Here is a 14,196-nt window from a genome sequence, read left to right on the forward strand (position 1 = left end):
ATATAATAATCCCATCCCCATGTGTAGCAGAACCCCTACAGATTTAGGGCCTCTCCCATGATTGTAATAATCCCATCCCCATGTGTAGCAGGACCCCTACAGATTTAGGGCTTCCCCCATGAATATAATAATCCCATCCCCATGTGTAGCAGAACCCCTACAGATTTAGGGCCTCTCCCATGATTGTAATAATCCCATCCCCATATGTAGCAGGACCCCTACAGATTTAGGGCTTCCCTATGAATATATAATCCCCTCATCCTAGCAGGTGATGCTGTGAGATCTCAAACAAAACTTATCTCTTCAGGGGGATGTTTCTTCATGATGGTGAAGGGCTCTTGATACAAGATATTGGATCATCCCTTCCCTTCCCTTGGATTGTACCTGACTATGACCCATTCCTCAGGTCTTGTATGACCTCTACATGCTTGCCATTTCCCCACAAATACAACAATACTTGATATATACTAAAACAGCTGTCTTCTCTACCCCATTCTTGAACATGGAGCATTGGTTTTCTTCTGCATGAATGTGAACTGATATTTCTAAAGGATAAAAAAGGCACAGTACCATGACTGGAACAATACACAAATAATCTGCTTATGACCCAACTTATGATGACATTTCAGTCTGACTTGGACCACTGAGAAGTCGCAGTGTGACTTGTAAATGTTCCAGGTCAGACTGGAATGTCATTATAAGCTTCTCTCTCCTATGTGCAACTTATCAGTGTACTGATATTTCTATTTTGCACTGATGAACCAGTTGGCTATTGCTTAGCTGAACTTAGTCAGTATCTTTTATTTTGCAATACATTATTTTATTTTAACCTATGTACATCACAAAAGTATTTGTTGGGCATATTGTTGTTTTGGGAGATGTTAGCAAAAATAATATATTTATTTTGTTTGTGCAGCTAATCAGCATTTAGTAAATTAAGTCATGTTATGTGTCTAGCCAAATGTAAACAAAGATTCATATCTACCTATGGCAGAATAAGGTTAAGTTATATTAGGTTATTTTAGGCTGAAATAAGTGCATTTCATTTGGTTAGATTAGTTTTTTTTTTTTTTTTGACATTTTTACAACAATAATATCTAAAATGTAAAATAAACTTGCATTGCACATTTCAAACCACCATATAATTAATTGCTGAAATCTGTCAAAGAGTATCCATCTATTATTATCCCAGAATTTACCAAGTCTAACATTCTCAAGTTATTGCACATTTCAGTAACAATCAGACCCTTTCTCTAAGTAAGATTCACTGTCCTGTGGCCTGGTAGGTAATGCTCTCGCCTTGCACACTTGAGTTTTTTTTTTTTTTTTTTTTTTTTTTTTTTTTTTTTTTTTTTTTTTTTAAAACACAGGGTTTGACAAGGTTAAGGATCCCTAGTTTTATTGACAAGCTATTTACAGGTTAAGGATTCCTAACTTTATTGACAAGCTAAGAGCTGTTACCTACATCAGCTCATTTGAAAGCATTTTTATTGTTATGAGACATACAAGTAGGGAACAGGATGAAGTTGGATCCATCTGTGGGCCAGCATTTTCATTTGATCAACTGACGTTATCTCGTTGACATCATTATGCTGTACAAATTTGTTCCATACTAGAGTCATCCTGGGTATATATGATCTCAGATGGAGTGATGTTCTGGAGAAGGGTACAGCCAAAGTGAAGTTGCTGCTTTCTGCCCGTCTTGTGGCATAAAAGCTTGTTTCACGCTGTCCTCGAAGTGGATCAATCCACGGCTGGGTGGAAACATTGGGTTTGTTTCCTTGCACCTGGTGTCTCTGTTCACTTTAGAAGTAACTAGGTACCTGGTTGTTAGTGAACTGGTGTGGGTCACATCCTGGGGGCAAGATTGAAGGACCACAGTGGCAATAAGACAGTCCTCAATGATACATTGACTTTCCAGGGTTAAAAATCTGGACAAAATCTTAGTTTGAAGATTAGAAAAGACATTCTCAAATTGATCACAGAAGCCACTATCATATTTTGGTTCTGTGAAATTGTCAAAGCAGCACCTGCACAACCTAATAACAGTCTGAACCTTCCTCTGGGTATGGCATACCAGCATTAAAAGTATGAAGCCTACCAGTAGAACTGTTCCCAAATTATTTCGTGGAAATCTATGAAAAGGAAGAGCAGCGCTGCATGACCCTTGTGGGTTTAGAGTTTTGTTTTGAATGTAATAATAAAAATATGACAAAGAAGAGAAAAGGCAAAGTCAGGCAGTCACTGCACTAAAGGGTTAAGTACAGTAACCCATTTGGGTATACTCTACCCAGTAAAAATCTGCAAACTTCAAATGGTCTACACTGCAATTATGTTTTAGGTTACCACAAGTTAAATAATCTGATGTTGCTTTTAACCCTTAAACGGTCCAAACAGATCGACGTTCAAATCCGTAGTGCTCCAAAAGTAGATCTACTTTTTTTTTTACATATTTTCAAATATAACAAAAAAAATGTAGATAAAAGTTTTTTTTACACATTTTCAAATGTAAAACAAGAAAGAAGATCTACATTTTTTACATACTTTCAAATGTTGAAAAAACATATATATATATGTTTGGACCATTTAAAGGTTAAGATGCATCATATAAATTCTGTATATACAGTAAAAAAAATTGAGCAGTAATGTTGAAAATTTACGAGTAAGTGTAACCATTCATTGGAGTGACTGAGATTTTAATCCGTACTCTGGCAGTTCTAGAATTACCAGCATGTGGTTAGGTATTTAATTACTATTCCGTATTTTGACATTTGCACTACATTAATAATTTCTTATATTGCAGGAAAGGCACTGAGTATCATCATAATGCCCAGCTCTAACCGTGACATTGTTCAGGAGCTTCAAGAGATTCTTCGTCTCTGGGAAGAAGATCAGTCTGTTGCTTCTAAAGATCCAACACCTCATCTTATTAAACTATGTGAGCTATTTGAACGAGAAACTTTTAACTTCTTAAAAAAGGTATGATATTCTGTATATATATATATATATATATATTTTTTTTTTTTTTTTTTTTTTTTTTAAGAAATGAGAACAGTAGTAGAGAGCTGTATTTTGAGTTATTTAAAATAAAAAAAAATGCTAATTATGAATACAATAAAGGGTTGCCAGACATTAGATTATTTTATACTTTTTAATTGCTCACCCATAATCTGTTGCCTGTAGGGCACAGTGCACTCCTCTTGTGGTATGTTTTGCAATTTGTGTAATTTTGTATGTGTTTTTGTAAAGCCCATGTAAATGTCTCTGGCAAACAGTTCCCAGCATGGCTGTAGGTCCACATGTTATGCAGTTTACAATGTGTACATGTCTTGCACAAATGTTCGAATTTTAATAATTTGAAAAAATTTCAGGATCCAGATCCTTTTGATGATCGCCACCCTGTGACTTCTGAGCCAGAATGTGCCCTGGGACAAATTTTACGTGCCCTTTTTAAAAAGGATAATTTTGTGACAAAATTGGTGAATCATTATCTCCGCGAAAATTATTTCACTAGTTTAGGCTTGACTCAAGATTCTACCGACCTTAATACAGCAGCATGTCGTCTCTTGTTAGACTTGCTTTATGGCCTTGACATTCCTCAGGTAAGCCACAAGGACCCCAGTGGAAATAAGTGACTTTTGACTTTCTTGGTACATGTAATGCTAGTTAAAAGCTACGCTCATTCTTTTACATTATCTTCCACTCTTAGCTTCCTCACAAGAATCTAGTACTGCCACTCCACTAGTATAGTGTCAGTACACTGCATAGTATCAGATCAGCATTTTGATATATTAGATGTAAAGTACATGCACATACATGTATTCCATTTGAATTGCTGCAGTCATGATATTGTGTATTCATTCCTCCTAACCAATTATTCCGTTTCTCCCTGTAAATTTCAACATTTCATTGTTTTTATGTGCTCTCTCTCTTCCCCTCATCCCCATTCCCCTGACTTCCCACTCTCTCCCTTCTGTCCTTCCTTCCTGGAAGGGTTCTATAAAATATTTTTCTCAGAGGTGGATTACTGTGATGTGGTATAAAGGTTAGTGTGTGCTGCAACCACCAGAATATTGAAAAAAAAATGTATGCTATTCTAATCAGTAAGAAATAGAATACAGTGCCATGTATATTGCTCTTTTTCATATCTACACATACATGTTGATGTATTGTCTCGCAAGTCTCTGTCATTTCTTTGCGATTCTCTCATCTGGCACCTTAAATTCACTAGTATGTTTCCATCGCCTCTTGTCATTCATTCATTCATTCAATGTGATGATATCGTGTGGGCAAAATGTTGCCAATAAAGGATTGCATTATATGCATTTGTCTATTTTTCCATGATATCATTGTAGTGCAAACCTCTTAATCTTGTAGAACACTTAGGTTCATACCACACTTTTCCATAACATTTGCAGTCTTCATTCTTGTCAGTCTAAAATGCATAGGAGAAAATCCTTTTGTGAATGTTGGAAAAGGTTTTGATATATATACAGTTGTGCATGTATTCATACTGAACAAAATTGTAGAGGATGCAGGAGATAATAAAGGAATGTAATAGAAAAATCTATATAATTTAACAAGCTTTGATTGCCATGACTCTTTACAGGTGAAAAGGAAATAATTTTTAATTATTTGATTATGATTTTACAGTTACTTTTGTTTTTCTTTTTGGGCCACCCTACCTTGGTGGGATACAACCAGTTTGTTGAATGAAGAAAGAAAGATTTTACAGTTGTTTAGTTAGCAGAATCTTTACAAATGATAGTTTGCTCAATAGCAACCACATGGAGGGAGAAACTCAGGAGATTGATCTATATATTTCAACCCTGTTGTGGGATCCTCTTCAATTTAATTTATCTATTACCTTGTATTAATAATTAAAAAATTCTTGCCACAGATAAATTACTAATAGCTTGAACATTTTACATAATTTTACATGCTTCTCCACAGGTATTCAGCGAATCGGAGACAACCGTAATGAGACTTTTCTCGTGGTCAGAGAAAGGCCCAGAACCTCTCCGAACTTATGCCACAGGCCTCCTTGCGGCAGCCATGGACATTCCTGAAATTGCAGCTTCTTTTAGGGATTATAACACCCATCTTGTACCTATTATGCTGAAACGATTATGGGAGCTTAAAGATGAGAGTAAGTGCAATAAAGACAGTGAAAGTCTTGTTCTTGTGCTGTTCAGTTTGGAGTTCATGGCAAGAATAATTTAGAAATGCTTGAAACCTGTTTCTTCTATTAGTTGCAACAATGTCAAACAAATTTCACTCATAATATTTACTACTATTTAAATTATAGTTGTTACCTCAGTTGTGAGCGTGTTGTAACCTTACCTCAGTTTTACTACATATATATATATTTTTTTTTTTAACAAACCGGCCGTATCCCACCAAGGCAGGGTGGCCCAAAGAGAAAAACGAAAGTTTCTCTTTTTAAATATATTAATTTATACAGGAGAAGGGGTTACTAGCCCCTTGCTCCTGGCATTTTAGTCGCCTCTTTCAACATGCATAGCTTACGGAGGAAGAATTCTGTTCCACTTCCCCATGGAGATAAGAGGAAATAAACAAGAACAAGAACTAGTAAGAAAATAGAAGAAAACCCAGAGGGGTGTGTATAAATAAACATGTACATGTATGTGTAGTGTGACCTAAGTGTAAGTAGAAGTAGCAAGACGTACCTGTAATCTTGCATATTCATGAGACAGACAAAAGACACCAGCAATCCTACCATCATGTAAAACAATTACAGGCTTTCGTTTCACACTCACTTGGCAGGATGGTAGTACCCACCTGGGTGGTTGCTGTCTACCAACCTACTACCTATATACTACATATATATGTATTTTTATTATGCTGATCAAATTATCCCTTATATTGTGATGCATCCACAATAGTGCCATTTGTTTTCCGATGGTGCATATTGCATTATGGACTTGGACAGTTAATTGAAAATGTTCTTTACGTAATTCCCATCAGGTAATGTTTTATGATGTTAGGTAAGAGGTCACAGATGCAACTATATATATACCCTCTCTGTCCTTGCATTGTTTGTAACAGCTTGACAAAGCTCCTGGACAGCCACAACATTGCCACAATGAAATGTCACATTAGTTGCACTTGTGTCCTTTTACCTAACATTTTATCAGTAATTCTACCATTATTACTAATTTTTCATAATGTTTTTTTTTTTTTTTTTTTTTTTTTTTTTTTTTAACAAGCTGGCCATCTCCCACTGAGGTAGGGTGAGCCAAAAAGAAAGAAAATCCCCAAAAAGAAATTACTTTCATCATTAATCAACACTTTCACCTCACTCGCACATAATCACAAACAGTGATTATGTGGTTAAAGTTTTGTGCATTTTAAACACATCTACACTGAACAAATTTTTGATAGATATTGATCTGCTAAGATTAATTATATAAAAGTAGGTGAATATACTAATATTTTGCCAATGTTGATGTCTTTGACAAAGGTCCTCCAAAGTGCCTGTGTAATCTGTTGGTAAAAAAAAAATGGCATTTGTCATTTGTCAGGTTCCTTTGCAAAATCCATGTCAACAACATCTGTATTTTTCTTTCAAAACCTCTGTGAATTTGTCAGAATCTAATAGTTTTGACTCATGAAATTGTAAAATGAGTGCCAACTGCAGCTATTTTCTTGATCTCTTGGGAAAGTGGAGAGGAATCCTTCCTCCGTAAGCCATGCATGTCATAAAGGTGACTAAAATGCCAGGAGCAAGAGGCAAGTAACCCCCTTTTCCCGGACCTTGTTCGTAAGTGTGAATCATCGTATTTTGGGCTTTTGTAATTTAGGGAACCCATTATGTCTGTGGCACTGAAATTATTTAACATTTTAAATTGTTGATATCACTTTAAGAATTCGTTTTTAACCCACTTTTTTTTTTCTAGGTGGCGGCGTGGAAGAAGAGAAAAGTTCAGGATCCAAAGTTCCCGAACGTCCTTTTGCCCACCTCAACAATGAATCGATCAGTGCGCCACCTCTCACAAATGGAGAAGAAGCAGATCACAAAGACGAAATTCACGAATCCAATTCTAAAAAAGTTAAATGTGAGTAGCTGCTCTAGCACAATATTTTGTGGGCATGGATAGATATCTAAACCCCTTCTGTATACATTACTAAATTTAAAGAGAAAATTTTGTTTTTCTTTTTGGATTACTCTGCCTTGGTGGGATACAACTGGTGTGTTGAAAGAAAAATAAGTATAGGGAACTAGAATTGGGGTTAATTGGACATCTTTGTGATTATTTTTATTCCATGCATCAAATTTAAATTTTTCTTAACCCACTTGTCTCCCACTGAGGCAGGGTGACCTGAAAAAGAAACACTTTCACCATCATTTGCATCATCACTGTCTCCCCGGAGGTGCACAGATAAAACAGTTTAAATGTCCTAAAATAATGTACTTTGCATGTTTTTTTTTTTTTATTATTATTATTATTAACACAAGCCATTTCCCACCAAGGCAGGGTGGCCTGAAAAAGAAAAACTTTCATCATCATTCACTCCATCACTGTCTTGCCAGAGGCATGCTTACACTACAGTTATAAAACTGCAAAATTAGCACCCCTCCTTCAGAGTGCCGGCACTGTACTCCCATCTCCATGAATCAAGTCTGGCCTCCTGGTTTCCCTGAATCCTTTCACAAATGTTACATTTATGAAGTTTACATGTATCAGATATAAATCCTTCCTGGGTGCTCTAAGTAAATGTTAGCTAAGATGACAGTAAATGGAGGACCCATTGTCTGCTGGTTTAAGGATGTTATTTCTCTTCTTGGTCATGTACCCAGATGCTTCATCCCTGGTAACTTCGCAGACAATTTCAGGGAAGTTGAGCCCTCGATTCAATTTGCTTTGGGAGAAGAAATGGATGCCTATATTCTCTTTATTTTGGATGGCCCTCTAATTAACCCTTAAACTGTCCAAACGTAGATCTACGTTTGCTCACGTAGGCTCTGAACGTAGATCTATGATTTTTTACATTGTTTCTTATGGAGAAAATCAAGGTCGGAGCGCTGCGTGCACAAACGTAGATCTACGTTTGGACAGTTTAAGGGTTAAGAGTGTCAGTTGTTTCAAATCTGAAGTCAGTGAAAAGTCTGTGAATAAAAATTATTTTTTTTTATTAACACATCGGCCGTTTCCCACCAAGGCAGGGTGACCCGAAAAAGAAAAACTTTCATCATCATTCACTTCATCACTGTCTTGCCGGAGGCATGCCTACACTACATTTATAAAACTGCAACATTAACACCCCTCCTGACCTGACTAATTTCTACTTTCACTACGATTTCAGAAATAAGACGAGCAATCATGGTTCTTTTTATTATATAACTACCATGGAGAGAAGGCTTTTTTTATTTAATTTTTATTTTTTTACCAGTAGCCAGCTGAATCTCGATACAGCTAATTGGTAGCTATTCATAATGCAGATCTTGTCTTTTCAAAAGTTTTGTATTCATTAAACTTTTTCTCGTATTTTTAACAGTTATGGTAAAACTTTCAGCTGATCCTACATTACCAAAAAATTTATCTGTAATTTGTAAACATTAACTTTATTATGTTTTGCATTTCAGATGCATGCACCACCTCACCCAAAAATACCAACACCAGTGGGACTTTCAACATTTTTGGCTCGCCCAAGGCATCACGGGACCTGGGTGATCCAATGCTTAACTCTGACTGCTCCAATTCCTCCTGGGCTGAACTCAGCAGTTACATCGTAGGAACCTACCAAATGTATCCCATGACACGTGACACGCAGCAGATATTTGTTCTTAAATACCTCCGACCGATTGGTGAATACCAAGAGGTAATGACTTCCTCTCCACTCTAATATTTTTTTTATGAGTTTTTTGATTGTTAAATAACTATCATATGAGTGTTGGATATCATTTTTGTTAGGCAATTTTAAGGCTCTGGTAAGAATTATTCAGAAGCAAATACAGTGGACCCCCGGTTAACGAACTTTTTTCATTCCAGTAGTATGTTCAGGTGCCAGTACTGACCGAATTTGTTCCCATAAGGAATATTGTGAAGTAGATTAGTCCATTTCAGACCCCCAAACATACACGTACAAATGCACTTACATAAATACACTTACATAATTGGTCGCATTTGGAGGTGATCGTTAAGCGGGGGTCCACTGTACTACTACTTTTTTAATTGATGCTGTTAATTGTTCTTTGATTTGATTGTGTTGTATATCATTACATTTTTATTGATACAAGTACAGAGTGACCTACAGTGGAACCTCAGTTTTCGTATGTCCTAGTTTGTGTATAAAACTATAGTTATTCTCTCTAATTTTTTTTTTTTTTTTCTCTCAACAAGTCGGCCATCTTCCACCGAGGCAGGGTATTTTTTGTTAATATTTTTGGGTGTCTGGAATGAATTAATTGGATTTGCATTATTTCTTATGGGAAATATTAACAAAAAATACATTTTATAGAGAATAACTATAGTTTTACATACAAATTAGGATGTACAAAAACCGGGGTTCCACTGTACATTGATTGCTCTGTAAATATCACAACTACTACTACCACTACTACTGTTAAACCATACCCCGGCCGGGATTGAACCCGCGGTCATAGAGTCTCAAAACTCCAGCCCGTTACTATTAAGTCTATTTTTTCTTTAACAGTCTCTGGGTCATGTATATGAACACAACGCCCTTGAATTAATCTTCCACTATATGAACGTCAGAAAAACTGGAAATGCTCGCCTTTCCTTTGAAGGCTTGCGTTTCCTTGGTTCACTTCTCTTTCACAAGAAATTCTGCCTTGAATTTGTCAATATGGGTGGAATGCAAAAGCTCTTGCAGGTTAGTATTTTAATTATGCGTTTATCCTCTTGTGTATAGCAATATAATGAAAATTTATATTCATTGTATAATTTGAGTACTCTAAATAGTTTTGTTACATTTTATGTACTGTATTTTCTGGCATATGAGGTGCAGGAGCATATAAGATATATGAGACATTGTTTCCAAGTAGTTGTAACATAACATTAGTAAACATCTGCTAAAGCATAACCCAGATCTTACCCTTGACTTTGATCTTCAGCATATACAGCACAGGCTGATTTTCCAAGACTTTTTGTGGGGGACAAAAAGTGCACCTTATGTTCTGGAAAATGCAGTAGTTACTCATAATTTCATTTAATGTGAGGCTCATTAAAATTTACCTGTAAATTATATAATTCTTTTATCTGTGTCAGGTCCCCCGCCCATCTCTTCCGGCAGATGGAGTAGCACTCTGCCTTTGGTATCTAGCTTACTGTGAAGAAGCTGTGGAGCGGATATGTCTCCTCCCGGATAATGTACTCTGTGAATTAATTCGCTATGCTCTGTGGCTTTTGGAGTGCTCCCATCAGTCTTCTAGAACTCATTCAGTTATGTTCTTTGGCATGGTTTTCCGCTTTAGAGCAATTCTAGAAAGATTCGATGAGCAGGATGGCCTTCGTAAAGTTTTAAACATGCTCTCTACTCTCTCCTTATTCCAAGATGTTTGGGAACAAGATTCTCTTGATGAACCAAATGAAGTGATGATGTGGCAAACAGTGAAGCAAGTTTGTCTAAGTATAAAGCACTATTTTGAAGCCCACCTAGCCTTAAAAGTTCAGCACCTGCAGAGGATGACGACCAGAGACCACAGTTCAGGATCACAACACTCCTCACCAGCATATAAGGTCAGTCTTGCTAGCAAACCTATAGAACTGCAACTAGACCTTCAAAAGGGAAGGGGTTTCGGTGAATGGCTGTTCATTCAAGTATTTTGGAGCTGCCTTTACCTTTCTGTATGTTTTTGCTTCCAGTCAGGGCCTTTGCTACTGTTGTGCTAGCTGTTTGCTGAGGAAAGGGAGGTGGCTGTGGCTTGCCATTTGATTTTGGCAGCAGCAGTATGAGTGCTTTTATAGGCAAATGAATACATTTTTAAATAGTTGTACGTTAGCTAGATCATAATTAGTGCGACTACTTTAATGTTTAGAAAGAGGGCCTCGCATATACACCTATTTTTGGTGTTCCACATTTTCATTGGCTTTTAGTTGAGCCATTGTTCAGCCTGCCCGTGATAATCGCTAGCAGGTAGAACATAATGAACAATGGCTCAGTTTGATCCCAATGCTGAGCACCAAAGAGAAAGTACTGTGTATGTGAGGCCCTCCTATATTTGAAATTGGGAAGAAAACATGTAATTTTTTACTTTGCAGGCTGTGAATGTAACAACAGAAGTAATTGAGCGCAATATTGAATACCTTCTAGAGAACTTGCCTCATAGAGCAAGGTGGAAACCAGTGGAACATTTTGTATCCCTGAAGGGCCTTCAGTTGTTACTACAGCTGGTGGCAATGGTACTTAATGAATCCTTCAGCCCTAAGTAAGTATTTTTCTCTGTTCTCTGCTTTGGGCACAAGTGGTCATTATTCACTTTTGTTCTTTAATAGGAATACCATTCTTGCATAAGACACGTCCTTGTTTCAGATATACCTGTCCTTGTATCAGGCATAATTGTCCTTGGCTCATCTTGCTTGTCTTTGTTTCAGACACACATTTGATCAGGCACATTTATTCTGGTTTCAGATCTACCTGTCCTTGTTTCAGACCTACCTGTCTTTGTTTCAGACATATGTTCATTTATCAGGCACTTATTCTTGTTTTGACATACTACCTCATTTCAGATCAACTTGTCCTTGTTTCAGAAAACTGTGAATGTTACCTACTCTGCACAAGTAATAGTTAAAGAGTTAAGTTGATGATTAACCCCTTGACTGTCACAACCCCCAATCCTGAGGTGTCTCCTGGTGTTGCAAAATTTAAAAAAAAAAATTATTTTTTCTTATGAAATGATAGAGAATCTTTTCCCGATTGTAATGATACCAAAAAAAACAAAATTTGATGGAAAACTGACAGAATTACGCTCTCGCGAAGTTAGCGACTTAGGCGATATTTACAAATCGGCAATTTCGCCCACTTTGAGCCCTATTTTTGGCTAATTCCATTGTTCCAGTCAACCAGACTCTCAGATATTTCTTTAGAACTCCTTTTTTTCTATCGACTGAGTACAAGAAACTGCCCATTTACCAATATCGACTATCCAATAACATGGTCAGAAATTTGCAATTTGGCCAATTTCACGAAAATTAAAAAATATGACAATTTTAAAATAAGGTCCAGAATGAACAATGCAGACATTCCTGGCTCTAAAATAACATTTTATTTGTTCATCAATCACATCTCCAGGCCCCTCTGACATTACTCTTGTTTTCTATTTTGAATTTTTATTCAAACTAAAAATAGAAGATTTACTGTTATGCAGACTACTGCAATACTGTAATAATTGTACAAATAATATCAACCCATTTATGACTGCATATTAGAATGGCTAATTGGACATTTATTGGACAATGACATCATTTGTTTACTTTTGAACATCGGCAAAAATCAAACATTTCCCCTACTTTAAGCGCCATTTCCAGGTTCTTTTTATAGTAAAACCAATCAAAATCACCTCTATTTCTATAATATGTTTTCCATTCTATCAAATGAAACCAAGAAAATGAGAATACAACCATAAATACTTTATGAAAATACACCACAAAGTCAGCAATTTAATTAAAAAAAAACGGTCTGAGATTTTTTTTTCTCATTATGCACTCGCGTGCTGCAGGATTTTTTTTATATGGTGCACACTGACCACACAGATCCATTCTCTCACATGTGGGTCTACCAGCTTTCTCCTGCTTGATTTGAAGCCGCTAGAATTTATGAGTATATATATGTCAAACACAGTACCTCATAAGACATATATATATGACCGAAACAGTCAAAGGGTTAATATCAACCTTCCCTTGTTACCATAAATCTTTTGTGTAAATACTGAAGATAAAAATATGTAGATATTAACTTTTTGGTCTTATGCTCCCAGCTTCTTGTTTGTCAATATTGATGTACCATTGTCCAAGAATCTTAATGGTTAGTACTGCAAATTTGTTTTCTGGCAGGTAATTTTATCTATAAATATAGGAGGGGTAATGGAGGTTTTGCATGAAAGGGGGGTTGGAGCATGTATGAGCATGTTAGATAGGAGTGAGTGGAGACGAATGGTTTTCAGGACTTAACCAGCTGTTGGAGTGTGAGCAGGGTAACATTTTGCGAAGGGATTCGGGGAAACCGGTTAGCCAGACTTGAGTCCTGGAGTTAGGAAGTAGTGTCTGCACTTTAAAGAAGGGGTTTGGGTTATTTGTTGTTTGGAGTGACATCTAGACTGTCGTATCTGGGCATCTCTGCAAAGACAGTGATTGTGTGTGAATGATGGTGAGTGTTTTTTTCTTTTTTGGGTCACCCTGCCGCCTCGGCGGGAGATGGCCGATGTGTTAAAAAGAAAGAAAACATGTCTAACCCATTCAGTGTTGTGTGTATTGTAGATTTTAACCATCTGAATGACACAGGTCACTCAAACAATCACAGTAACCTGTGTTTTGTAAATTTTCTTGATGAAAACAATAAAAGCATTATTAATATATGCTGTATAAGGTTAGCATTGACAAACCATTGTACATCACTACCAGGATGGAGACAGCAGTGTTTGCATTAGACACACTGTATGTATGCAGTGTGATGCCAGCCGTCCAAGGTGCCCTGTGTGATAAACTAACTATTCCTGCCAGTGATGATCTTCTTCAGACTCTTGACCCTCAGGTAAGATTTACTGTAATACAGCTGCTCCTCAACTAATGCATTGGTCTGGAGTTTTATGACTCTGATCGCAGGTTCTATCCCCGCCCATGGTATGGTTTGTTTGCAGTCTTGAGTCATGATGGTGTTATGTTCCATTCAAACCCATCGTAAGTTGAAAATATCACAAGTCAAATATGAGTATGATATGCTAAATAAATAGGTAAATAAATAACTACTGTCACTGAATAAGTAAATAAACAAATAATTGCTGTAACTTGATACCAGTATTGAAAAGTAAATAAATACAAGTTATGGACTTGCTGCCTTCATGCTGAGTAATTATCTTAGTTTTATCTCCAAAGTAGCAAGACGTACCTGAAACCTTGCATATTTATGAGACAGAAAATTGGACACCAGCAATCCTACCATCATGTAAAACAATTGCAGGCTTTCGTTTTACATTCACTTGGCAGGACGGTAGTA

The 14,196-nt window shown here is 36.6% G+C and overlaps 1 protein-coding gene across 4 annotated transcripts in view; it reads left to right on the forward strand.

Annotated features, from left to right (window-relative positions):
* The window catches only part of mahj (LisH and WD40 domain-containing protein mahjong), a 57,169-nt gene that overhangs the window by 1,282 nt on the left and 41,691 nt on the right, over positions 1–14,196 (forward strand). For 3 of the 4 annotated variants that reach the window (XM_053774615.2, XM_070098358.1, XM_053774616.2), the window contains exons 2-10: positions 2,804–2,979; positions 3,372–3,602; positions 4,954–5,149; positions 6,921–7,079; positions 8,609–8,844; positions 9,679–9,858; positions 10,254–10,724; positions 11,247–11,413; positions 13,605–13,734. In XM_053774615.2, the coding sequence (XP_053630590.1) occupies positions 2,827–2,979; positions 3,372–3,602; positions 4,954–5,149; positions 6,921–7,079; positions 8,609–8,844; positions 9,679–9,858; positions 10,254–10,724; positions 11,247–11,413; positions 13,605–13,734 (1,923 nt within the window). In that variant the 5' untranslated portion in view covers positions 2,804–2,826. Of the gene's footprint in view, positions 1–2,801; positions 2,980–3,371; positions 3,603–4,953; positions 5,150–6,920; positions 7,080–8,608; positions 8,845–9,678; positions 9,859–10,253; positions 10,725–11,246; positions 11,414–13,604; positions 13,735–14,196 lie in introns of those variants that run through there. The other variant, XM_053774619.2, reaches the window with a different exon arrangement.

Source organism: Cherax quadricarinatus, chromosome 62 (assembly GCF_038502225.1).
Source record: "Cherax quadricarinatus isolate ZL_2023a chromosome 62, ASM3850222v1, whole genome shotgun sequence".
Taxonomy (NCBI): domain Eukaryota; kingdom Metazoa; phylum Arthropoda; class Malacostraca; order Decapoda; family Parastacidae; genus Cherax; species Cherax quadricarinatus.